This window comes from Salmo salar, chromosome ssa05 (genome assembly GCF_905237065.1).
Source record: "Salmo salar chromosome ssa05, Ssal_v3.1, whole genome shotgun sequence".
Lineage (NCBI taxonomy): Eukaryota > Metazoa > Chordata > Actinopteri > Salmoniformes > Salmonidae > Salmo > Salmo salar.
The window spans coordinates 59393253-59417786 of record NC_059446.1 but is presented as its reverse complement, the minus strand read 5'-3'; the positions used below and the strand labels follow the sequence as shown (position 1 = coordinate 59417786).

General features: G+C 44.8%; 3 protein-coding genes across 3 annotated transcripts; 2 read left to right on the top strand and 1 right to left on the bottom strand.

Annotated features, from left to right (window-relative positions):
* Positions 1-6065: 6065 nt before the first annotated feature.
* Positions 6066-8237, top strand: LOC106605324 (protein S100-A1). Its single transcript, XM_014200814.2, has 3 exons — positions 6066-6160; positions 7419-7578; positions 8015-8237. The coding sequence occupies exons 2-3, from the start codon at positions 7438-7440 to the stop codon at positions 8162-8164; spliced, it is 291 nt and encodes a 96-aa protein (XP_014056289.1). The 5' UTR covers positions 6066-6160; positions 7419-7437; the 3' UTR covers positions 8165-8237.
* A 2306-nt stretch (positions 8238-10543) lies between these two features.
* cl026 (CL026 protein) lies at positions 10544-13938 on the bottom strand. Its single transcript, NM_001173885.1, has 8 exons — positions 13739-13938; positions 13264-13382; positions 12955-13171; positions 12770-12832; positions 12512-12649; positions 11442-12352; positions 11014-11198; positions 10544-10879 (listed from the first exon to the last, which is right to left on the bottom strand). The coding sequence occupies exons 1-8, from the start codon at positions 13841-13843 to the stop codon at positions 10782-10784; spliced, it is 1836 nt and encodes a 611-aa protein (NP_001167356.1). The 5' UTR covers positions 13844-13938; the 3' UTR covers positions 10544-10781.
* Positions 13939-13954: 16 nt separating this feature from the next.
* Positions 13955-23481, top strand: LOC106605323 (interferon-stimulated 20 kDa exonuclease-like 2). Its single transcript, XM_014200813.2, has 4 exons — positions 13955-14049; positions 14564-15448; positions 22493-22693; positions 22859-23481. Exons 2-4 carry the CDS (start codon positions 14750-14752, stop codon positions 22958-22960), a joined length of 1002 nt encoding a protein of 333 aa, XP_014056288.1. The 5' UTR covers positions 13955-14049; positions 14564-14749; the 3' UTR covers positions 22961-23481.
* The last annotated feature ends 1053 nt before the right edge of the window (positions 23482-24534 follow it).

The window sequence follows — 24534 nt, the reverse complement described above, 5'->3', positions numbered from 1 at the left end:
GAAGGGCAGTGATTGGTAGATGGGTAACAATAACAAATCAAACATTGAATATATCTTTAAGCGTGGCCAAGTTAATAAGTATGCTGTGGAGGATGTATCAAACAAACCAGACACATCAAAGAAACAGCCGTCCTTCTGAACTGAGCTGCAGGATAAGAAGGAAACTGCTTAGGGATGTCAACATGCGGACATTGCTGATTTTAAAACAGCTACAGAGTTCAATGGCTGTGATGGGAGAAAACTGAGGATGGATCAACAACATTGTAGTGACTTCAGAATAATGACCTAAATGACAGAGCAAAATAATAATACAAATACACAAAATACATTGTTTTCCAAAACATGCATATGTATGCAACAAGGCACTAAAGTAATACTGAAAGAAAAAGAAACACGGCAAAGGAATACACTTTTTGGACTAAATGCAAAACCTTATCTTTGCGGCAAGTCCAACACAACAAATCACTGAGTAACTGCCTCCTCATTTGCAAGCACGGTGGTGGCTGCATCATGGTATGGGTATGCTTGACATCGGCAAAGACTGGTGAATTGTTCAGGATAAAAAGAAACCGGATGGAGCTAAGCACAAAATCGTAGAGGAAAACCTGCTTTAGTCTGCTTTACACCAGACACTGGGAGATGAGTTCAAATGAAGCAGGACAATAACCTACAACACAAAGCCAAATCTACACTGGAGTTGTTTACCAAGAAGACAGTGAACGTTCCTGAGTGGCCAAGTTACAGATGACTTAAATCTGCTTGAAATTCTAGGGCAAGACTTGAAAATGACTTTCTATCCATGATCCCCAACACCTTCCCAGACTTGAAGAATTTTGAAAAGAATAATGGGGAAATATTGCACAATACAGGTGTGCAAAGCTCGTATAAGACCTACCCAAGAAGACTCACAGCTGTAATCACTGCCAAAGGTGCTTCTAACATGTATTGACTCAGGGGGGTGAAAACGTATCTAATCAATGTGTATAAATGTTTTATTTTTCCATGATGTTAAAAAAAATAAAAAAATTCGACCACTTTGACAGAGTATTTTGTGTAGATCGTTGACAAAAAAAGACCATTAAATCCATTTTAATTCCACTTTGTAACACAATAAAATGTGAAGAAATCCAAGGGGGGTGGTAGACATTTTCTATAGGCACTGTAAGCTCTCGGCCCCATGTGCTCTCTAAGCGACCCAGGCCAAGGGCCCTGCTGACAGGTGCTGAAAGACCACAAACTCAACAGCTCAAATGGGATCTCCCGTGTCACACTTGAGATAACAAGCAAGGTGCCAGGGAGATGTGGTGACAGGTGTCATGCAGCGTGGTTACACTCCCAACACCACTCGGCCACTGATCACAATTACTGTAACACATAATGGATGCCATTTAGCAGACACTTTAATCCAAAGCAAATGACATTTTATGTGCACGTGCACATACACATGCCACGTAGAATCCGCTCTGCCATTTCAAAGGGTATGCAAGCCACAAATCTCATATGAAAGAGGGAACCAGTGGGGACTGCATGTTAAATGACAGTTGTTTAGAATGAAAACACTTTAGCTTATGCAATGTATTCATGTCCAGTAATATTGAGAAAAAATGTGATCCAAATATTCTAAACAATATAAATACCATTATAATAATGAAATATAGTTTCCTAAATATGTTTTACTTTTCTATACTCTTTACATGCTTTAATGTACATGTGAATGTTATTGTTAATGTGAATGGTATTATCTAATTAAGTAAATAACAAATTAGTTAATTGCTTATCATAACATATTGCCTAATGCAAATGAATTTAAGCCAATAACTCTAATAAAACAGTGGTGTGTTTTATACTTGACGGTTGAGTGGGTATTTAGAAATAGGGATGTGTTAAAATGCAGTGTAATTCTGTTTTACAATATCAGTGTGAAGGGCTGCTTTGTGAAACCTGCCAATATTTACAAGTGACCAATAGATGACACCCTTTTACATCTTCTGGAAGTCACATTTAGTTGGTGTGTGTGTGTGTCTGTGTGTTTTGAGGAAGAGATCCGACTTACAGTATATCACATTAACTTTGCAGTTGTCAGACTTGATATAACAAACAGCATCTGCCTGTAGTTTTATGCCCAGCGAGACAACAAACATGACATAATGCCACAGGGGTCACATGAAGTTCAGATTGATTTTAGTAACGATTCTGGGAAGAATATGCTGAGATCCTTTCGCATGGGATATTACTATCTGGGTGTAATATATATTTTTATTTTATAGTATTTTGATATCTTGCAATGCTTCCAGATTCAATATCCAAATATTTTAACGTTGATTTGATGTACAGTATTAAATATGGCTGTTCCTATTCTAGTACGTCACCTTTTGTGTTTTTCCAATTGTTAAATGAGAAAATTGCTACCCAGACTAAATCAAAATGTATTATGTGCTGGCTATTTACAGAAATTGCCACCTGAGCACAGAACATAAGAAGAAAACATGCATTTTTCAATCCCATGTGCATTATCATTGCTACCTGTATTTTCAGTATTCTGGAATAATAAGTGTGAACTGTGTTTATCAACAAAGATAATTGAAGGTACGATTAAGTTGAAGCTTGCACAGGCTGTAAGAGATTCTAACAGTTGGTTCTGCTTCTCTGCACAGTAATGAGAGATGGTGGCTTTAGTTTCCCACACAAAAGGGAAAGGTGAGTGCTCTTTTTCCGGGTCACTCAGGTTGACATCTACTTAAGTGAGATCACCTCGGAAACGCACTCCGTACAGCCCGCTGTTGTGGCCTTGACATGGCCAAGCCTCGATGAATGACTTCCATCAGACTTACAGTATTTGTCCTGGAGCTGTCTAATCTTGGAAGGTTAAGCAAAGTATAGCCTACAAAGTAATACACAAAGTACATGACATGTGAATACTTATGACAGAGGTCTGTATTCTGACCACATGGACAGTTACCACATATCAGGCCTAACACCTTTGCCAAGATATCCTATAAACCACGGCTTCTCAGGCATTATCTCTTAATTGACCCCTTGGTTTTGTATTCTGCAAGTATACTTTTGAAGTAGTGTTCGTTTTATTGTGTGTGTTTATCTAATCTACCATAGTCATAGCATAAGAGCATGTAATCTTGAAAAAGGACAGAAGGACAGACGCTGTATGTCAACGTGTACATTAGCATATGAATGAATTACAATCTCATAGAATATAGCATGTGTGATGATAGATGGCTCATTCATCGGCTACAGCTTATATGAATTTGGTAGTTAGCGTCTGATATGAGCGCAGAAGCATGCAGAGGGAGATTATTTCCATGTGATGTCATTTGAGGTGATAAATGCTGGCAAACCATTTTGGGTGCCCAGCAAGGGACAATGGTGAGAGAGAGAGAGTGAATGTATGGAACATACTGTAGTAGGCCTATACGTATCTGACCTGCTGCTGTCATATCCCATGGCTAACGTACGCCTATCCCCTAAATGATGATTCAATTTACACTGATTAAAAATATAAACACAACATGCAACAATTTCAAAGATTTTACTAAGTTACAGTTCATCTATGGAAATCAGTCAATTTAAATAAATGAACTATTCTCCAATCTATGGATTTCACATGACTGTGAATACATGTATGCATCTGTTGATCATAGATTTTTTTTTTTAAAAGGTAGGGACATGGAAAACCAGTCAATATCTGGTGTGACCAACATTTACCTCATGGAGTGCGGCACATCTCCTTCGCATAGAGTTGATCAGGCTGTTGATTGTGGCCTGTGGAATGTTGTCCCACTCCTCTTCAATGGCTGTGCGAAGATGCTGGAAATTGGCAGGAACTGGAACACGTACACGTCTATCCAAAGCATCCAAAACATGCTCAATGGGTGACATGTCTGGTGAGAATTCAGGCCATGGGAGAACTGGGACATTTTCAGCTTCCAGGAATTGCGTACAGATCATTGCGACATGGGGCTGTGGATGATCATGCTGAAACATGAGCTGATGGCGGTGGATGAATGGCACGACAATGAGCCTCAGGATCTCGTCACGATATCTCTGTGCATTGAAATTGCCATTGATAAAATGCAATTGTGTTAGTTGTCCAAAGCTTATGCCTGCTTATACCATAACCCAACCGCCACCGTGGGGCAGTGTTCACAACGTTGACATCAGCAAACCGCTCACCCACACAACGTCTGCCATCTGCCCGGTACTGTTGAAACCGGGATTCTTCCATGTAGAACACACTTCTCCAGTGTGCTAGTGGCCATCGAAGGTGAGCATTTCCCCACTGAAGTCGGTTACAACGCTAAACTGCAGTCAGGTCAATACCCTGGTGAGGACGGCAAGCACGCAGATGAGCTTCCCTGAGACGGTTTCTGTCAGTTTGTGCATAAATTCAGGGGCTTATTTTTCGTGGACAGATTTTGGGTAGAGTAAAACCTCTTGCTTCGCCTCTTCCTCTCTGCTGTCTTGGGTTCTCAGCAGATGGTATGGAAGACAGCTGGCTCCATGTGAATTACAATCCTGATGCTATGTTTTAACATTTAGAAACGTTAACAATCCTCCCTTGCGATACGGTTTTGGAAACATAAAGCCTTTCACTTTCACATCAAAATAATTTCACAAATGCAAAATAAACACTTACTGTACACTGTTTTAACCACTTTTAACACAGTTGCAGCCGACAGTATTTTTCAGTTACAACACTATTACACACAAGTGTTAGGAGATGCTTCGATAGCAAATTAGAAGAGATGATCGCATCTTCTTCTCTTCTTATTATTATTATTCCACAAATTTGTATTGGAGGACCACAACAAACTGAAAGGTACATACACCGCCACCTAGTGTACTGGAGTGTGAGGCCGGTCACAGCCTCCCTATTCATCTATTTCTCTTATCTAGGCCTGTGTTTCCGCCTACTATTCTGGAGTGTGAATTCATTACACTTTGTGACACAAAAAGGGAAGGGGATGGGGAAAAGGGACCAACTAACCTTACACCCATTAAAAACCTCACCACTTTTCCACGACTTGGCTCTATCTAATCCTACACCAGGCCAACAAACCTGCGAGGACGAGACACTATCATTAAACACACCTTGTAAATCTTCTGCAGTAAAATCTCGTACACCCAAGTACTTCTCTGTAGCTGCCACCACAACATATATTTTATGTGATTTACGTTCCATTTCTGTGGTACAGTTGATAACCATGGCTATGCCTCACTCTCTGTTGGCCTCAGTTTCCTCACAGGGATCCTCTCAGGATCTCTACCCATCTTCCTCTCTTCACTGTCTCAGCATACCACACCTTCTGTACTACTCTGATCCTGGCAACTTCAGCCTGCCTTTCTCTCACTGGAAACTTCTGATCCTCAGCATCATGGGTACCCCCAAAGTTAACACACAACTGTTTCCACCGATACTGCATATTCTTTTGTTTCATGCCCTCCTGCACACTTCTCACGGTCGCCTCTGTCTTCCGTAGGCTTAAACAAGCGCTATAACATGGAAATATGGCCGCCCGGCATGGGAACTCTAATCCTAAAAAGGTGTGTAGTCATTTAACATTTTTTTTTTTAAATAAATACTTTCTCACAGAATTGAAAGTTATTCCAAATGTTTCCAAAACGGTATCTCTTCGTGCAAGGCATAGGCCTATTTGCGTTTAGACAGAGCATTTGGGAAGCGTCATGGCATTTCCCTCAGTTAGGTCCCATTCCCGTTTTCTTTGTTTCCATCAGTTTGGTTCTTTAAACGTAAACGGTTTCCGTTACAACCGCAAGACGTAATGAATACAACCCTGCTAATGAACTCGGAATGTAAGTCCGTCATTTTAGTTGCTTTAAACCAATAGGTCCCATCATTTGAAGACGTCATTGTTAAATACAGCCTATACGATAGTATACTGATACTGTATTGTTTATGAGGTAGGCTAATACATTCTGTATAATAATTGTAATTAGTAGTTGCACCGCCAAATGTAACCTTACATGGTCAAATGAATTAGGTCTACCCGTGCCATTTGTATCCGTGATGTTGCAGGTTTCACCGGTGGGAGGCGCCTGATTTAATTTTCTCACAGGTGAGATGCATAAAACAGGTAAGATGAGGATCGACGCCACTTCTGCTTCGTTTGTCATCGGCGTTGAGGTGAGTAGCGAACGTGTTTGTGGTCAATTGATTTTTTAACATAACCTGCATGCCTATTTCTTGTTGAGCATATGTACATGTATGTGCCATGCAGCCAATAGGCTTCCTGGTGAGATAAATCATATTTCCTTTTTTTTGTGGGGGGTAGCGTTGAGTTTATTTTATAGTGATTCCCTTTTGGTTATTGCACATTTTGCCATCTTTTATAATTGTCTTAGGCCTACAAAAAGTTCAGCAAAGGAGCTTTAGGCCTATGTTAACTATAGTGTACAAAACTTTAGGTACACCTTCCCCTTTTACCCTAAGAATAGCCGCAAGGTGTCAAGTGTTCCACAGGGATGCTTGCCCATGTTGATGCCAATGCTTCCCACAATTGTGTAAAGTTGGCTGGATGTCCTTTGGGTGGTGGACCATTCTTGATACAAATGGGGAGACTGTTGTGAGTGGAAAAACCCAGCAGCGTTGCAGTTCTTGGCACACTCAAACTGGTGCGCCTGGCACATACTACCATACCCTGTTCGAAGGCACAAATCTTTTGTCTTGCCCACTGACCCTCTGAATGGCAGGTAGCCTAGTAGTTAGTGTTGGGTCAGTAACTGTAATGTTAATGTCATTCTGCAAGGCAGTTAACCCCCCCCCCAGAGCTTGAATTACTAGGAGAGCTGCACCCATCACTCCCCCACCGCACACAAAAGACTGGGCTACATTATTTATGCATCTCTGGGGATGACAATCAATAGCTTGCGAAACCATCTATAGAGTTACTAAGATACCTGATCGTTTTGAGGTTTATCCTGGACCCCTGAGAACAGCAAGGTCTGACGGTTTCCTCAGTGTAGGCCCACCAGTGCTGTATTGGTGACGTGTGCTCACCTGGGCAACCAATAGCAATGTCTCATTCTCTGGATCAATATTTTTCAATTCAGTTGCTGCTGGAGTCAATATATTTAAATTCATGGGTTGCTAGTTAACGGATGCCTGTATCTAGATCATAATTTAGCATGTACTTTGTTTTTCAAAGACCAAATTTGAAAGTCTGATAGATTTGAACCCACATGATGATAATTTGGAACTGGATGAAATGCAAAGGAAAAACTTGCCCCAGTGGCTTTTGCATACAGTTTACAATAGTCTACACAGACACATGTGTTAAAATAAACAGGAACCAGTAAGGGGTTCACTTCATGCAAATTGACTTCTACTGTTAAATCTAATTGTCCATACAGCTGTAAATGACCTATCCCCTTTTTTTTTGTAGGTATTCACAGTGCTGTAAAATGGGTTCCAAACTTGAGAGTGCAATGGAGGGGCTAATTCGAGTGTTCCACTCATACTCCTCAAAAGAAGGGGACAAGTACAAGCTGAGCAAAGTTGAGCTGAAGAATCTGTTGCAGGGTGAACTGAGTGACTTCCTGGCGGTGAGTTTGATTCCTAATGCTGTCAAGGGGAGGGATATGTGGTTTCAATATGACATTCTGAGCAATTACATTTTTATGGACATAAACAAAATGAGAACTGCCCCAAAGCAAGTCATACAAACAAGTATTGGAGAAGTCTTGAATTATTGAACAGTTGTGGGACCCATCACCTTCAAGACATATTCTACTAGAATAATTTAAATAATACAATGGCCTTGCCTAGAAACAACGCTTATCACCTAGACATTTCTTAAATCTGAAATTATTTGATGGGTATAACAATATGACATGAGATCGATCTTTCCATCTGATTGGTTTTGTGCAATTTTCTGCGTATTGCCTATTTTGTATCTACAACTGTTCCAAGAGTCATGTGGCTGCTTCTGGTCTGGGCCTACATTTCAATGCATTAACCATTCCTACTCCTCTCCCTCAGGCAAGTAAGGACCCTATGGTAGTAGAGAAGATCATGAGTGATCTGGATGAAAACAAAGATGGCGAGGTGGACTTTCAGGAGTTTGTCATCTTGGTTGCTGCGCTGACCGTGGCCTGTAACGAGTTCTTTGTAGAGAGCCTGAATGAATGAGTTTGGAAACAGTCTGTGACCTCGGCTTTCTACTCATTATTCCTTGTTAATAAAACAAACATGTATGCTTTAATTTATTTGTACTTTTTGACAGAAACCGGCAAAGGTTTCAATATTGTCACAATGGTTATTACTAACAAAGGCTCTTTTTACAACAGTCAAATGATTACCGCTGTAGAGAATCCTGCAATGGACTGACCAGTTTCAGTGTACTGTCATTGCACTAGTAGTTAACATTCTGCTCAGATCAATAAAGGTGATTGCGGTCTAAATATGTTAAACTCAGCTCATCGTAGACTTGAATGCGCATTACTGGTACATGTCTTTTGCATGTGAAATCTGGGGCTGTATGAATCAATTGTCTCAAGAGTGCTGATTTTAGGATCAGTTTTGCCTTTTTAGATCAGTGAATAAGATTACATGGACAGTAGGGACTTGATCCTAGAACAGCACTTGTACTGAGACTCTTCATGTGGCCCCTGGTCTGCTACCTATGCTTAAACATGGCAAACTGCACCCAACATTATAGTGAAGGATTTGCACTGAAATACATAACCCCCTTCTGTTTGGCTAAAAACAAACAGTTCTAAACCAAGTTCCCATGAAGCAGACTGGTGAAACTGGCTGGCTGGATTCTAATCAATCTTAATGACATGCAAGGCTTGCTTTAAATCCAATTTGCAAAAGAGAAACTGCTTTAGATCCTGTGTGACGATGCGTCGGCAGCAACAGAACACTGCAGTCTGACAACTTAATACTGGAGTCTGTGGCCTAAGTCTGGATGCTTCAGTCATGTGTTAAACACTCCCTGTAACAAACTTATGTCACGTGTGGTGCAGACTGTAAAATTCAAACTATTTGTGGCTCAATAGTTAGAGGTACATCAAGATACTGTCTATGGCACATTTGTGGTCATGAGTCATGGACACCAAAGTAGGATACAACCAATGGTATGTGGCGACTGTTCTTATAAAATGTGGTTGATCACGATGTACTTGGTGCAACTCTTGCGGGTTGAATAAATCGAACAATAGCACCACACTAGGTCTGTGGATAAGGTTGAGACGTCTAGAGCTTGCCGGCTCATTTTGAGTGTGCACTGAGCAACAGGTCAGGAGTTTCATGTATGACTGCTGCTGTGTAAAATACATTGGCTACGTTGGATTAATCCTTCAAAACTACAGGTTGAGTGTCAGCGAATGTGTCAATCCCTGAAAAAAAAATCCCGAACAATGGCAATTACTACTGGAAACAGGCTTTGGAAAATAACTAAGGATTCATCTGGTGAAGTCTAAATACCAGTCTTCATTCATTTACACAATTTGACAGAAAAGGGGCACATTCTCTCCCTTTAAAAAGCAATTTGGTCCAGACATGAATATGAAAAAGCAATTGCATTACATGTGTATGGTTGCGTGCCCTCTACTTCTTTCCACATTCTGTGAGGAAATATTAGTAATTTGACTCTGGCCATGTCCAAATACCCATACTTGCATCCTAAATATTTTTAGTATGAAACATTTTAAATCAAGTATACTTTAAATACCCGGATGTCATCCATTTTAGCTTTGACAACCAGATATGGGGATGTGCTACCAAAATTAACCAATAACATGAAATAATGCAATTGCGCATGATGCATTCTCAGTATGGGAAACGAAAGTTTTATAGTATGCAATTTTCAAAAACCAAGAATGGTTTAAATGTTACTCATTTCAGCTCATCTAGTAGAATTCAATGCACATTTTTCCACAGTGCATTGGAAGAGGTGGGCTGCGAGTGATTGGCTACTTAGAACTAGGGCCTAACAAAATTGGGCAACTTAATTAGGAAGATGCCGAATAGCGACGCTTCTGTGGTGGTCAAATTTAATGTAGGCCATGTAGTCTTTGTTCTCTTTAAAGTGATCATGAGTGTTGCATCGTAGGCTACATCTTTTGAATTTTTTTTTTTTTTTTACCCAAAGTCAATTTCTGTTCTCATTAAAGTGTTGTTCTGATGTCGTTCCCAATTATCAGTGCTTTAGTTTTGTTGCTGTCCAGAAGTTGAATTTGCGATGCACCTAATTTTTTTGTTGTCAATTTCAACATTTGAAAAGTTTTGGGTTGTGTACTAGGGTATTTGATTTCATTTATATGCACTTGGGTTTCACTATGTTAATGAAACCAAAACCAGATTTAAATGCCTTTGAACAGGGTATGGTAGTAGGTGCCAAGTGCACCAGTTTGTGTCAAGAACTGCAACGCTGCTGGGTTTTTCACAACAGTTTCCCATGTGTATCAAGAATGTTTCACAACCCAAAGGACATCAAGACAACTATAACTCCATTAGTATTCTATTCAGACGGTACGTGCAAAATAGCTTACGACAATGAGTACATAGTATGCAGTTGAAGTTTTTATTTATTTTTATTTCACCTTTATTTAACCAGGTAGGCAAGTTGAGAACAAATTCTCATTTACAAGTGTATATACAAGTATGTAGTACGCTAGTATGGATATTCGGACACAGCTACTCCTAAACTTCCACTCAAGTCCTTGAGCACCAATGAGTAAGGGAGTAAACTCTGAACACAACACACCGTTTTAGAGGTGTCCTTGGTTATGGAAGGGTGCACTCAGTCTCTGTCCCTTGTCGGCTGCTTCAAAGCCATCAGTACCAGGTTTCGGGGAGAGAACGCAGGGTCAAAGAGTGGCACCAGCTGACTCTTTATACCTACACCAACAATCAAGCAATAAATAACACCTTTACTGTTAGCACTGGGCCCACAAAAAAGATGTATGGAATCCAGATACAATATCAGTATACATTAAGATCTGATAATACACAGTCTCTGTACATTTCCTCACCTTTCTCCTGCAGGTATAGCATCCTGTCCAGCAGCACCAGTGTCTCCACCACCGGTGCCAGTAGCAGAGCCAGGCTGAAGTAGACCACCACACGACCCTCCTGCCTCAGCATGGCCTCCACTCTGCAGGTGTCCAGGGGCAGGTCAGGGGGCAGGCCAACGCGGGGTAGACCCAGACGGGCATACCTGTGGGTACATGGTGAGAGGGGGGGGTCAGGGGTACATAGATGATCATGTTTGACCTAAAGGCGATATTGAATTCCTAAATGTGATCATCAAAAGTATTATCATTATACACAAGGATAATACCAAATAGTTTGAGACATGCAAGGATGAATTTCTTAAGTTTTCATCCTAACATACAGTGAAAGCTGCTGCCTAATGATACAGACTGAAGAGGTATGGATACAATCTTGGGTAAACACTCACTCTGTAAAGGGTAGCAGATGTGCTTTCTTTATTGCCTGGACTCCCGGCCTGCGCAGCTCTGGCTTCGCCTCCCTGATAACTGTCTCTAGGGTTGCCCGATAACAGTGCATCCTTAGCAACCCACTCTCTTCCCGCAGCCTGTGCATGTAGTCCTCTATGGCATGACACGCCCCCTCCCGTGCCTTATAGGACAGCTGGTGTCCCGGCAACCCCTGCACCCAGGAGCTCATTGGGTAGCCAAACTCTGAGTGAGATGCCTCACTGGTGGGCAAAGGGGATAGGGGAGGGGCTATGAGGCCAGGGGGGTTGGGGTTCTCACTGGTGGTGATCTTCATGTAGCAGCACGCCACTGAGGTGATGCCACGAACGTGAGGGCAGCTGGCAAAGTGGCGAAGGAGGGTGGCACTGAGGTCCCCGCAGGCATGGAGGCCCGTTAGGATAAAATCTGGACATCCCTGCCCCTCTTCCACAGGGCAGACAACAACTTCTGTGGATGAACTCTCTTGGCAGAGTGGGTGGACATATGGGCCTTGCCCGGCTTCAGTCTTGCAAAGACGTTTTGGAAACGAGAGTGAGCTAGACCGGGGTTCATGTTTTACACTAGTAAACGAGTTTGTACATGTATTGTCATTATTCTTGAGTGGGGATGCAGCCTGGCCATTGTCTGAACAGCCCAGGAATTCTGATTTTGCAGTCAACACAGGCTGGTCTCCGTGCCCATGTTGCTGATCAGCTTCTGACATGGACTCCCGCTGTCTCTTCTTACTGGGTCCAGCCGGAGCGGTCTGATCCTCACAGACACATTTACCATTTCCTACCTGCTTGACGAAGTCGTTCCATGATGCTTTGGGGTTGACCCAGCCAGCCACATGGCAGGGTGAAGGGGCAGATCTAGAGAGCGGAGGTCCATTCTGAAAGAGTAAGAGCAGTATAAATATTTAATTCTTCATTACATTGCATATTAGCAATATTCACCTAATTGCTTATAACTCTGGTTTTACAAAAAATGCCTAGTCTGAGCCAATCAGCTGTGCCTTTCTTGCACTTTACTGAGCGTTCTGGTGCATTACCTTCCTCTGCCGCTCCTTCTCCAGCGTCCACAGAAGCTGTCCATCATATTTGGATGCCATGGAAACTAGAGTGGGATCAGCCTCAATTCCAGTCACAGACAGACCAAGCCCAAACGACAAGAAACGAGTCAAATGGCCCTAGGGAGACCAGTAGGGATACACAATCATGTACCATGACAAATCTCATTGTTAGGAAGATTACAAAAAGTAATATTGTGTGACACCTAGGTCTGATAACAAGACTGAATATTAGGTTACCTGTCCAGAACCCACATCCACCACACTATTGCAGTTTGTCAGGTCACAAAGCTGCTTCACCAACTGTGGAGAGAGATGAACAGATCAGTATCAACAACAACTGAAATGCTTATTTGAATCAGCAGCATATATAAAAAAGTAGTATGCACATCCATATATATGCAAATTAGTATGCACATCTTTACCGTGCCCAGACTCCGGATCTCATGCTGCTTCTTGGGTTTCACATGTTTCCTAAATATGTGTCCCAGCAGTGAGCTCTGACTCTTGTTCTCCAAGAACTCCTCTGGCTTCAGCATGCCCACTTCATGTCCCCGCTTGCCCTGGGGTGTCCTGGGGAACGTCAGGGCATGCGCGGTGGCCCGGAAAGCCAATAGTGAAAGAGGCCATACACAAGAGTAGCTGAAATAAAAAAGTTAAATTGTATAAGTTATTTCAAACTGTTTTATGATATAGAATCCAAATTGAATGAATACACTGGTATGACTGAATACCTTCTATTCACATTCAATCTGTCCAATAGGAGGTCAGCTATTTGTGGGGGTGACAGGTCACAGAGGATCTGTTGCCATCTGGTAGGCAATGTAGCCCATAGATCCTCACTGAAGAATTCCTATGGCAGGAGAAAACATGATCAATAAAACATTAATTCATTGAAGAGTAGCTAGAGAAATCGATTCAGGGGCCCTTTGATCCAGGGATCAAGCTTCATGGGAGCGTGTAGGGTGAAGTTGCCTCTAGACGCTGAACTTCGGTCAGTTTAGCATTTTTCCAAATAATGGTTTAGGTCAGGATTGAGGGAGGGGAAGTAAGCCTAGATCTGTACGGGAAACTTCAACCTGGAGCGGAGGACTCGAGACTTGATAGCAGTATATCACGTGATCATCTTATAATCAAATAACCGTATAAAAACCTGCAGCAGCGTAACTTAAAAAAACATAGAAATATAATGAGTTGCTTACTACGTACAATTATGAAGGAATCGGAGATGTGTTTGTATGTCGACAGAAAATATGTAAGATTTCTTGCCAACTCTCTTTGCTGCTCTGCTGAAAGTGTCGGTGAGCACATCATTCGACCGTCGCATCGGCAACTGACCGGTTATAAATTGTGAACATTAAACATTTCAACAATACACTATTACACCCGAGTGAAAGAGTTTTATATAACGACGATGAGAAATGTTTGTTTGTAGCTCTTCCTCACAACACGACCTCTGAACCGGAAGTAGTCGACTGTTCGGCTGCTAAGGATGTCGGAGCATGGTGCTATATTTATAGGTCGGTGTATATGTGTAATTTGTTGTATAACGCTGATTTGTGCACCATATTATCAGGACACAATATGAGTTTAGACATACAAAATTAATTAGTCTGTCTGGAGAATAAAGTTTCATTCCTAGTTAGCTAATGTTTGAGTCGCTGTTTCGGGTAGCTTAGCATCAGAGCCAGCTAATATTACTGTAGCTAGATAGCAAACTAGCCAAGGACCCAATGCTAGCTCGCATAAGCCGTATTTTCTACTGTAATATCATCCTGACAACTATCTATCAAGCTAACATTTACACTACACGGATTACACATACTTTTCGAAAATACCTAAAGTTAATTGTGGCTAGTTAGCATGAAACACATTGAGGCCACGTAACTAAGCTAGTGCCAAACTAGCTAGATTATATAAACAGCGAACTAGCTGGCTAGTTAACTTTTTTGTTTGTCATGACTAGAATGTTTTCCCACAATTTCAGACATACAAGCTGATTTGTTAACATAAATCTATTTTATTTTTGTCCAGGTATCACAATACCGCTTCAATTGATGTCATGACAATTGGGTCAGAATGACATTTGATTAAAACAAAAAGTTGAACCTAATTTTGCACAGCAGTGAAGACCTTTATGTCCTGTTGGAGGGAGTGGGACGTCAACAGTTTTAGTCCAAGAACAAACCCAGCCCCAGCTGAGGAAGATTCCCCTCCAAGATGTCGGACATGATGTTCAACCTGGGCTGTTCGGGCAGCAGTGGACCCTGTAAGGACTCATCGGGAAGCAACAAACACAAGGCATTCATCGACAGGCGGCGATTCTTGGAGAAAAAGGGTTACCTCAACAAGAAGCAGAACCAGCACAATCATAAACAGGGGAATAAACATCAGGGCCCGCCTCCCTGGGCCAATCGGCCGCCTCAACCCAATGCTGCACACAACAAAAGCTCTGCTCACACTCAGAATACTCACAGTAAAAGTTCATATCACATACCCAGTTCAGAGCATGCCAGAGGTGCTGCTTCCAAACCTGCATCATCCACAAGCAGCTCAACATCCTTCACCATTACTGTGAAGAATTCCACCAATCCTGAGCAATCCACTTCGACTATCACTCCGGGGCACCAACCCCCGCCCACCAGGACTGTTGCCCACTGCGCCCCTATCCCAAGAGGGTCGGCCCCCTTTTGTAACCCCCTGAAGTACCTTGCCATGGACTGTGAGATGGTTGGCACGGGCCCCAAGGGTCGCAACAGTGAGTTGGCACGATGCAGTATTGTCTCCTATGATGGAGACGTGGTGTATGACAGGTACATCAAGCCCACCAACGCAGTCACTGACTACCGGACTCGTTGGAGTGGCATCTCCTGGCATCAACTGGTCAAAGCCATGCCATATCAACATGCCAGGAAGGAGGTAAGAAGCCTTTTGGAGGAGAATGTTCTAAGGAGGATGATTTTTTAAAAATATTTCTTTCCACCGAAAAGGACCTATGAGCATATCAAATTCGGTGTCAAATGAAAGCTAAGAGTCTATATTTTGGGGAAATAAAGGCATAGATCCATTTTTCAACCATTTTCCATCTTGAAAATGTGATATTAGCGAAGGCTTTGATTTCTGGATAAACAGATGGAAAAGGGGCCTTAGAAAACATATACCAAAAAAAGTATTTAAAAGGTATCAGAAATACATCAAAACATAGTATTGTAAAGACCCCTGCCAATTAATATCAACACTTATATTTAGTTTTGGGTAAGTTGTTTACCTCCTGTAAGTTTAATAAATATTTCCTTGTAATTCCATTAATAAAAGCCCACACGTTTAAAATATTTTCAAACCTCTCTCCCTTATGAGGAAGGAGGATAATGGTAGACCTACCAATAAGTTATAGTGATTTTACTGACATAAATGTTGTTTATGAATTATTCAGTGATTCAAACTCATAATTCTGTTACCAAATGGTTAACGGAATTACCCAAAAAATCAGTTACGGACTTACTGCAACTGAATTGGCTACAATGGGAAATCATAAGTCACAAAGTGTTAAAACAGTCTGGATAAGCCTCACTCTCTCTCACCATGGATCGGTGTCATTCATTTTGAACTGGACTGTTATGTTTCACTATATTGGATCACTCCAATATATTGGTATCACTCCGCGGCGGAGGGATACATCCGAGGTGAGGATTTACAGATTTGCTCCGGTGTACACCTGTGTCACGGCTGGGGTCCGCCCCTATATATAGACTCCATGGCCACGACATGTTCGCTTTCATTTTCTCGGCGGAAGTCCGTATGTTTTGAAGTACAAACTTTCTGAAGTTCACTTGGTAAGTCACTAGTAAGTGTAATATCTTGCGTGGAAGTATACTCACTGGCTGTTTGCAGCCTGGAGCAGCTGGCCACATGGCCAGACCCTCCTCTTGAGTGCGCCACTCACTGCGTGTGGTTGATCTGTGTCTTCCGCCTGTGGTTTGTCGTGCTTGTGTTTTGTTAGCGTTACACTACGACTCCGTGTGCATTAATATATTGGTGGCTCTTGCTGCCACAAACTGTAATTTACCTTACACAACTTGCCGACTGACTTGGTCTGTGTGTGTTGTGAATTGCTTTAGCATGCTGCTTCAGCGCGGGTTCTCTGATAATTATCTTGCAGGGTTTTTTCTTGTTCTTTCCCCTGCAGAGTGCGAGTATTATGGAAAACTACGTTGAGACATTAACTTTGGGGTTCCTTAACGGGCGTTACTCCATATGGTGCTGTTTTTACTGCTTGCATATTAAACCGGTAGGTAATGTTGGAGTAAAACAAATAAATCAATCCATTACCTGGTTGCTGTTTTTTTTTTGTCTGCCTGTTTTTCCCACAGGGGTCTTCCTCTGTGTTTGCAGAGGTACTGGGTAATTTATCCCTCAGAGTTCCTATTCCTCCAAGCGGATCACGACATAGCTCTCACAGGGTGTCAGTGGCCTTGTTGGCTTGGCTGAGCTTATGGCTTCCCTTTGTGACAGGTGTGATGGTGGCATCCCCCTGCGGATCCGCATACCTCGTGTATGCACTGCCTGGGTTTGAGCCACGCGGGGAGGGCGGTGGAGCGCCCTACTGGATGTCTGTTTTGTGTGGTGTTCTCAGAGCGCCTGGAGGCCATGCGCGAGTGGGTCGGCCAGGCTTGGGCTCAGGCTGGGAATGAGCTCCCTCCCCCAGGAGTGGTGCGGCAGCAAGCTGTTAGTCTGGGCCCAGTACCCCTCCCAGGAAGCATGGCCAGAGCCACCGCCGGCAGAGCTGGGACCACCTTGAACGTAGGGCCATGCCCTGCGTCAGGAGGTTGGTAGCTTTGGTGGCGGCAACAGCTGTTCCCTGTTGGCCAGTGATAGGCTGTTCCTGGGGGACAATGCTGGCACTGTTCACCACCGTGAGCGGGGCTACCAGGCTGACAGGCCATCAAAAGCCACCAGCGGGGGGCTTCATCGCCCCCAGTGGCTCGAGAGGCTATGAGGAGCCCACTCACTTGGGTAGCCACTGCACTGGACATCAACTGGTGGACAGTGATGACTCTCCATCTGTCCCCATCTCTGCTGAGTTCTACGAGGCCTTGCAGGAGAACTGGGCGTCTGCCAGGGCGGAACCCCCAGAGTCTTTGATGGAGACTTGAAAGCCACATATGGGTCCCTTTGCTCTCTTGGCCGCCTTACCAACGCGGCCATGCTGCTGCAGGCCTACCTGCAGACTCTGGTTTCCTGGCTGCAGGAGGGCACATAGGAGCTCCTCCGGGAAGTGATGGAGGTGTCTTGCTTGCTTTCCCTGATCCAGAGGGATGTGGCCCGTGCTAACGGACGGGCCATGGTGCAGGTGGTTACGTCCCGGCGCTATCTCTGGCCGGCGCTATCTCTGGCTGGCCCAATCCTGTCTGCCACCTGCTCTCCAGAGCACATTTGCCACTCACCCCATCACCCCAGGGCTGACGTTTGGCAGAGGGGTTGATGACATTCAAGAGCAGACGATAAGGTTCGTAGGGACCGGGAGACCCTGAGGCTGTTCATGCCGCCTCCCCGGGTCCAAGTCAGACGGACCGTCGCCACCTACATGCACCCGAACAACGGTGGGGTCCCTCTCCTGCCACATCGCCTCGTGCTAAGGGACGAACGCGGGGAGGGGCACAGCGTGCGGTGAAGGCAACAGCCTGTTTTTCCCACACGGGTCTTCCCCGGTTTTTGCAGAGGTACTGGGTAATTTACCCCTCATCGGGTTCCTATTCCTCCAAGGGGTTCACGAGAAGCTCTCCCATGGCGTCAGACCCCTGCTCCGTGGCCTTGTTGGCTTGGTTGAGCTTATGGCTTCCCTTTGTGATAGGTGTGATGGTGTCAACATTCACCGCCATAGGGATGTGCCTGGGAGACCCAGGTGCTCATGGCGCCAGAGGAGAGGCGGGCCCCGGCAGGACCCCTGACACACCCTTCCCCGGCCTTGGCGATTCTCCATGTCTCAAAGGGCGAAGTGGGAGGAGGGTGTGGAGTCCCCCTGGGTGTTGTCCACAATGCTCGAGGGGTACTGACTCCAATTCCGGTGCCGGCCCCCATCCTTCAGAGACCTTTGTGTCACCACTGCAGGATCGAGACATCAGAATGACTAGGTCGGTTCTACTCCACTTATTTTGTGGTTCCAAAAAGAGACGGAGGGTTACGACCTCAACCTCAATGGGTACTTGAAGGTACATGCTGTCCCCAGCCTCGTGTTGCAGACCGTGTCCAGGGACCAATGGTTTGTGGCGCTGGACCTGAGGGATACGTACTTCCATGTTCCTGTTCACCCAGCTCATTGGCAGTACCTTCGATTTAACTTTCGAAGGGACAGCTTACAAATTCATGGTTCTTCCCTTCGGGCTCTCCTTGGCACCCCGCACTTTCACATGGACGTTGTCCTGGCACCTCTCACATCCCGAGGATTGTTGATTGTTGATCCTCAATTACCTGGACGATTGGCTGATTTGTGCCCCGCCCAGGACCCAGGTCCTGTCAGACAGACATGCTCCTGACCCACATCGGCAGGCTGGGCATTACTGTAAACGGCAAGAAGAGTCATCTGATGCCCACCCAAAGGGTGGCCTTCATTGGCATGGAACTGGACTGAGTCCTCAGGAGAGCACGCCTGCCCACCAGAAGGGTTCAGGCGATCCATCTTGCCTCGACCACTTTCTGCAGAGCCGGGTGGTATCCGCCCTGACCTGCCAACGCCTGTTGGGCTTGCTGACGATGGCCTCTTTTCTGATTCCCCTGGGCCTGCTCCATCTCCGGCCTTTTCAATAGTGGTTCAACTTCCACCAGCTGCACCCGAAGCACCACCGTCGCTGCGGGCCTCAGGGCATTTTTGAGGTGGCGCTGTCGCTCCTTTCTCTCAGGTGGGGTGGAGATGCTGAGGATGTGCCGCCGGGAGCTGGTCAACACCGATGCCTCCCAGATTGGCTGGGGGGATGTGTGACCAAGGGCAGGTCAGCCAGCGGTTGTTGGCGACCCCCTTGGAGCAGCAAGCACATCAATACACTAAAGCTCTGAGCTGTACTGCTGGCCCTGCGGTCATTCCTTCCACATCTGAAAGGAAGCATCCTGGTGACAACGGACAACACCACTGTGGTGGCTTACATCAACCATCAGGGTAGACTGAGGTCCCACCGCCTCAATCTTATAGCATGGGAGCTCCTTCTCAGGGCTGTCTAGTGTCTCTACGCGCAGCACACGTACCTGACATCCTGAGTGTGGCAGTGGATATGTTCTTGATGGAGGGTCCGCCACCTTGCGACTGGAGCCTACATCCCCAGGTGGTGCAGCACCTGTGGGACAAGTTCGGGAGGGCACAGGTGGACCTGTTTGCCTCCCTGGAGAATGCACACTTCCCCCTGTGGTACTCCATGTCGGAGCCACCAGGGCCTCTGGGCTTGGATGCTCTGGCTCATGATTGGCCAGGCCTGGAGCGTTACGTATTCCCCCCCCCCTTTCCCCTGATCCAGGCTGTGCTGGACAGGACCAGGATGGCAGAGCATCGTCTGCTTCTGGTGGCTCCGTATTGGCCCAGACGACCCTGGTTCAGCCTTCTCCTGTCCCTGTTGTCTGGGACATCTTGGCAACTTCCCCTGAGACCGGACTTGCTGTCTCAGGCTGGGGGATCTCTGTGGCATCCAAGGCCGCACCGCCTCCGTCTGTGGGCTTGGCCACTGAACGGCACTAATGATCCATGTTAGGACTACAGGAGGGTGCATTGAACACCATGCAGTGCGCAAGGGCGCCGGCTACAACCGCAGCATACCAGTTGCGTTGGCGGTTGTTCTGCTGTTAGTGCACTGGTATTGAGGTTGTGCCCGAGTCATGCGGGGTGCACTCTTTCCTCCAATAACTGCAGTCTCGCTTGGATGAGGGGGGGCTTGACAGCCTCTACACTGAGTGGGTATTTGGCCGCTATATCTGCCTGCCATGTGGGGTGGATGGACAGGCCAGTGGGGCACCATCCCTTGGTCTCCAGGTTTATGAAGGGAGTTCGTCACCTGCGTCCAGCTAGGACCCGCTCAATGGCGATCTGGATGTGGTCTTGGCAGCTTTGGCAAAGCCGCCTTTCGAACCGTTTGGGTCTGCCTCCCTGAAACACCTCTCTATGAAGGTGGCTTTCTTGAAGAGGGTGGGTGAGCTCCATGCTCTTTCAGTAAGTTCTGAGTGCTACCGGGTGGACCCCGGGGGGAGGAGTATATCTCTCCGCCACAACCCTTCATTCCTCCCGACGGTCATGTGACCCCCCCCCCCCCCCGGCAGTGGCGGGGGAGTCTGGGCCTCCCTCTGGCATGCTGTGCCCTGTGAGGGCACTGGCTGCCTATGTGGAGCGGACACGATCAGTGAGAACAACAGACCAGCTATTTGTCTGCTATGGTGAGAGAGTCCTGGGGGCTGGATCATGGCCCCGATTACGACAGCATACCGCCTGGCTGGCATGCCAGTGCTGGGATCTGTGGTGGCACATTTAACACGAGGTGTGGCTGCGTCCTTGGCTCTACTGAGAGGAGTGCCCCTTGCTGAGATCTGTGCTGCGGCCAGCTGGGCTTCCTTTTGTACCTTTGCTAGGTACTCTCGGGTAAATGTGGCACCTCCCTCTGCGGTTGGTTCGGAGGTCCTGGGCGTCGCCTCCCCTTCTGGGGACTGTGCCGGGACCCCCTTCCACATTGACAGCCCCTGCGTCTCGGTCCCGCGCTGTGACTTCGCTGCTGACTGGCCAGGTCCTTCTAGCACTGACTAATCTGGTACGTGTATGCCAATATATTTGAGTGATCCAATATAGTGAAACATAACAAAGGTTGCGTATGTAACCACGGTTATCTGAGCTATATGGATCACTCCAATCCTCTATGGTGCTAGAGGCACTTAAAAATTATGTAGAGAACGTGTCACGGCCATAGGGTCTATATATAGGGGCGGACCCCAGCCGTGACACAGGTGTACAAGGGAGTAAATCCTCACCTCGGATGTATTCCTCCACCGCGGAGTGATACCAATATATTGTAGTGATCCATATAGCTCACATATCTGTGGTTACATACGTAACCTTCATTTTTACAGCATGCGTTGATGCGCTTGTTTTGAGATCAAAGCGAGAGTTACATGTAGTGACGTGTGCATATTTGTTCATATCCTTTGCTAGTTAGTGAGTTATTAGTCCAATTATTGATAATTTGTAGTCAGCAATGGGGGAGTTATTGCTTCCTACAAGAGCACAAAACATGAGCATTTTCTTTTAAAAAGGGAGTCAGATAAAGAGCTCTTTTTTTTGTCTTAAAGGGGCAGTGTTGTATTTTGAGGCAGGCTTGAATAAGCTAAGTAGCCAATAGGCAGAGGGTAGCATAATTTGTCTGATTCTCTGTAATAATGGTTTGGGAATAATTATGCATTTTATTTTGTATAGTGGTTTCTTGCATCAAACAATATAATTTTAGTCACCTTGTCTGAAGATCAAGTGGATAAACAGGTTAATATCAAGCCCTGCATGTTTTTTTCAAAAGTCTCATGTAATGTAGGCCTAAATTGAACTCCATACACTGGCTGCTACTGTTGTTTTTGATGGTAGGCCACTCTGGTAGGACTACATTATGATCAAATACTCACAGTAGCCTACTTGACCACTGTTTAAACTTACCTAAAGCGGGTACAACATCAGTGTTCAGAGTAAACGCGCACCGGAAGTTGCACAGAATTTTCACAACGTTCAAGTTTGCACTCAGCAGACCTTAAATTTGCTCAGTGATTTAAAAAAATTGAGGGAACATTGGTTGTATGGTTTGTTAAACTTTGAAATCAAAGTGAAAAAACTGAGTCAAAGCGTAATTCCATTATTGTGGAATTGCCCCTTAATCTACTCTATTTGGACCTTTACTTTACTAAACATCACCATGATATCATTTGATCTCTTATTTGTATTCCCCCCTCCTATAGATTCTGAAGATCCTTTCAGGAAAGGTGGTGGTAGGGCATGCTGTCTACAATGACTTCAAGTCCCTAAGTTACAGTCACCCTGCTGTCTTAACGCGGGACACATCCCGCATTCCTCTCCTCAACCAGAAGGCTGGCTTTCCAGAGAAAGATGTTGCCTCTCTGAAAAGACTCACCAAGGCCCTGTTCAACCGCAACATCCAGGTGAGAAGAGACTTCTGATTGAAACGGGATTGATTTGAATATAATCTACAGTGATTCAGTCTGGGTTGTTTGTTCTATTCTCGACAAAAGTAGTAAGCTAATAAACCTCTTATTGTGTAGCTTATGTTATTTTGTAGTAACAAGGAATTCCCCTTGTGTTCTCAGACTGGGAAGAAGGGGCACTCGTCTGTGGAGGACGCCAAAGCCACCATGGAACTGTACAAAGTTGTGGAGGTGGAGTGGGAGAGGACCTTAGCCTCGAAATAAAAAAAAAAGCCAGTGAAAGTCTGTATGGACTGAACTGGTGAACGGGTTGAGCGATGGTATGGAACTATCATGTTTAACATAATTGTAACATTCAGAAATCACTATCAGGTCTTCCACTTCTCACCTCAGCCACTTTTGTCTCTTTTTCTACTTCCGTTAAAAAAAAACAGTTCAGGGTTGCAGTTGTTTATTTTGTGGTGGATAATCTATGCCACAAGATGGCAGTCCTCTGCCACAAGGGTGCAGTCTATTTTCTGTTTAATTAATGAATTCCTAATACAGACCTGTGATACAGTTTTTGTTGTTGCTTTGAATTGTCTAGAGTTATTTGTTCAGACACTTCTAATTTTATATATTCAATTGTTAACATACAGTATCTCAGTACATGTTCATTTTGACGGGTGAAAGTAAAATCGATTTTAATGCCATGATAATGCAGTATAATAATGAAATTGGTTTTAAACAAGCATTGTAATGGAAAACATGGGGGGGGGGAAGAAATAAATGACCATTGCAAACTTTTAAGCCTACATTACTTATTGATGATAACCATTACACAGAGGCAATTGTATGTCTGGCCAGGGACTTGAGATTGAACAGTGGTTTCTAGAATCTTTCCTGAAAGGTTCTTGTGAAAGTAGACTGTGGTCCTATTGACTCACGACTATTACCAAGACACCATTCAACAAAACAGTGTGCCAGACTGGTGTGATTAGACTACAGCCCAAGTAGTCATTAAACAAACATCATGCGTTGTCGTCCAGTTTCTTTTCAGTGGATAATTTAGCGACGCATTAGCTTAATGGCAATACTCAATTAAAAGCATTTGTGTCAAAACTAAAAAAGATTTCAACTACAAATCCCATTGATTCATGTTGCTGTTATTGACATCTGTTGGAGCTGACTGTGGACTTATACTTCCGTGCTGTGGGACCCATAAAGAGAGGCCCCTGTTGTATCTTCTCCTGCCTGGGTCAGGGTGTGAACTGTGCTTCTGCCTTTGGCTGTTCTGTTTCCCCCCCTCCTGTGAAGACCTATGCTAGGTATTCAAAGAGAACCGTTGTGTTCTTCTCATGTCAGCCTTGGCCTAACCTCTATTGACCGAGCAGGCAACTGAAAACCACGGTATCGCCACCGCTGGTGCCAGAGCTCCTGATGGCTAAATCCAGGACATTACACCTTCTCGCCAGAATGTATCAGTGATTCTGAGAGGGCACGCCTCATTATGCCAGTCTTCCCGGCTGCCACCCATTCACTGGTTACGTGGACCCTTGTTTTATCTTGATGGACATCTTGAGACTTCACAACTATCCACTGAGGTTAATTGACAATTCATTTTCACAAAAAAATCTTTTGACTTGTTGGAGCTTTCCATCGTTTCCTCTTGTCAGATGGTTTTTACCATTTCATGTCAAGGAATAAATTGTGTCTCATGCATATTCACTTTTAACTCCACTCCCACTTGTGTAGGCACCGCAAAGTGGACCTTTACAAATGACAGAGGCCTGAGCTCTAAATTCGGCCACAAAATGCCTGTAGGTGCCATGCAGAGAAGTCATTGCGTAAGGTTGAGA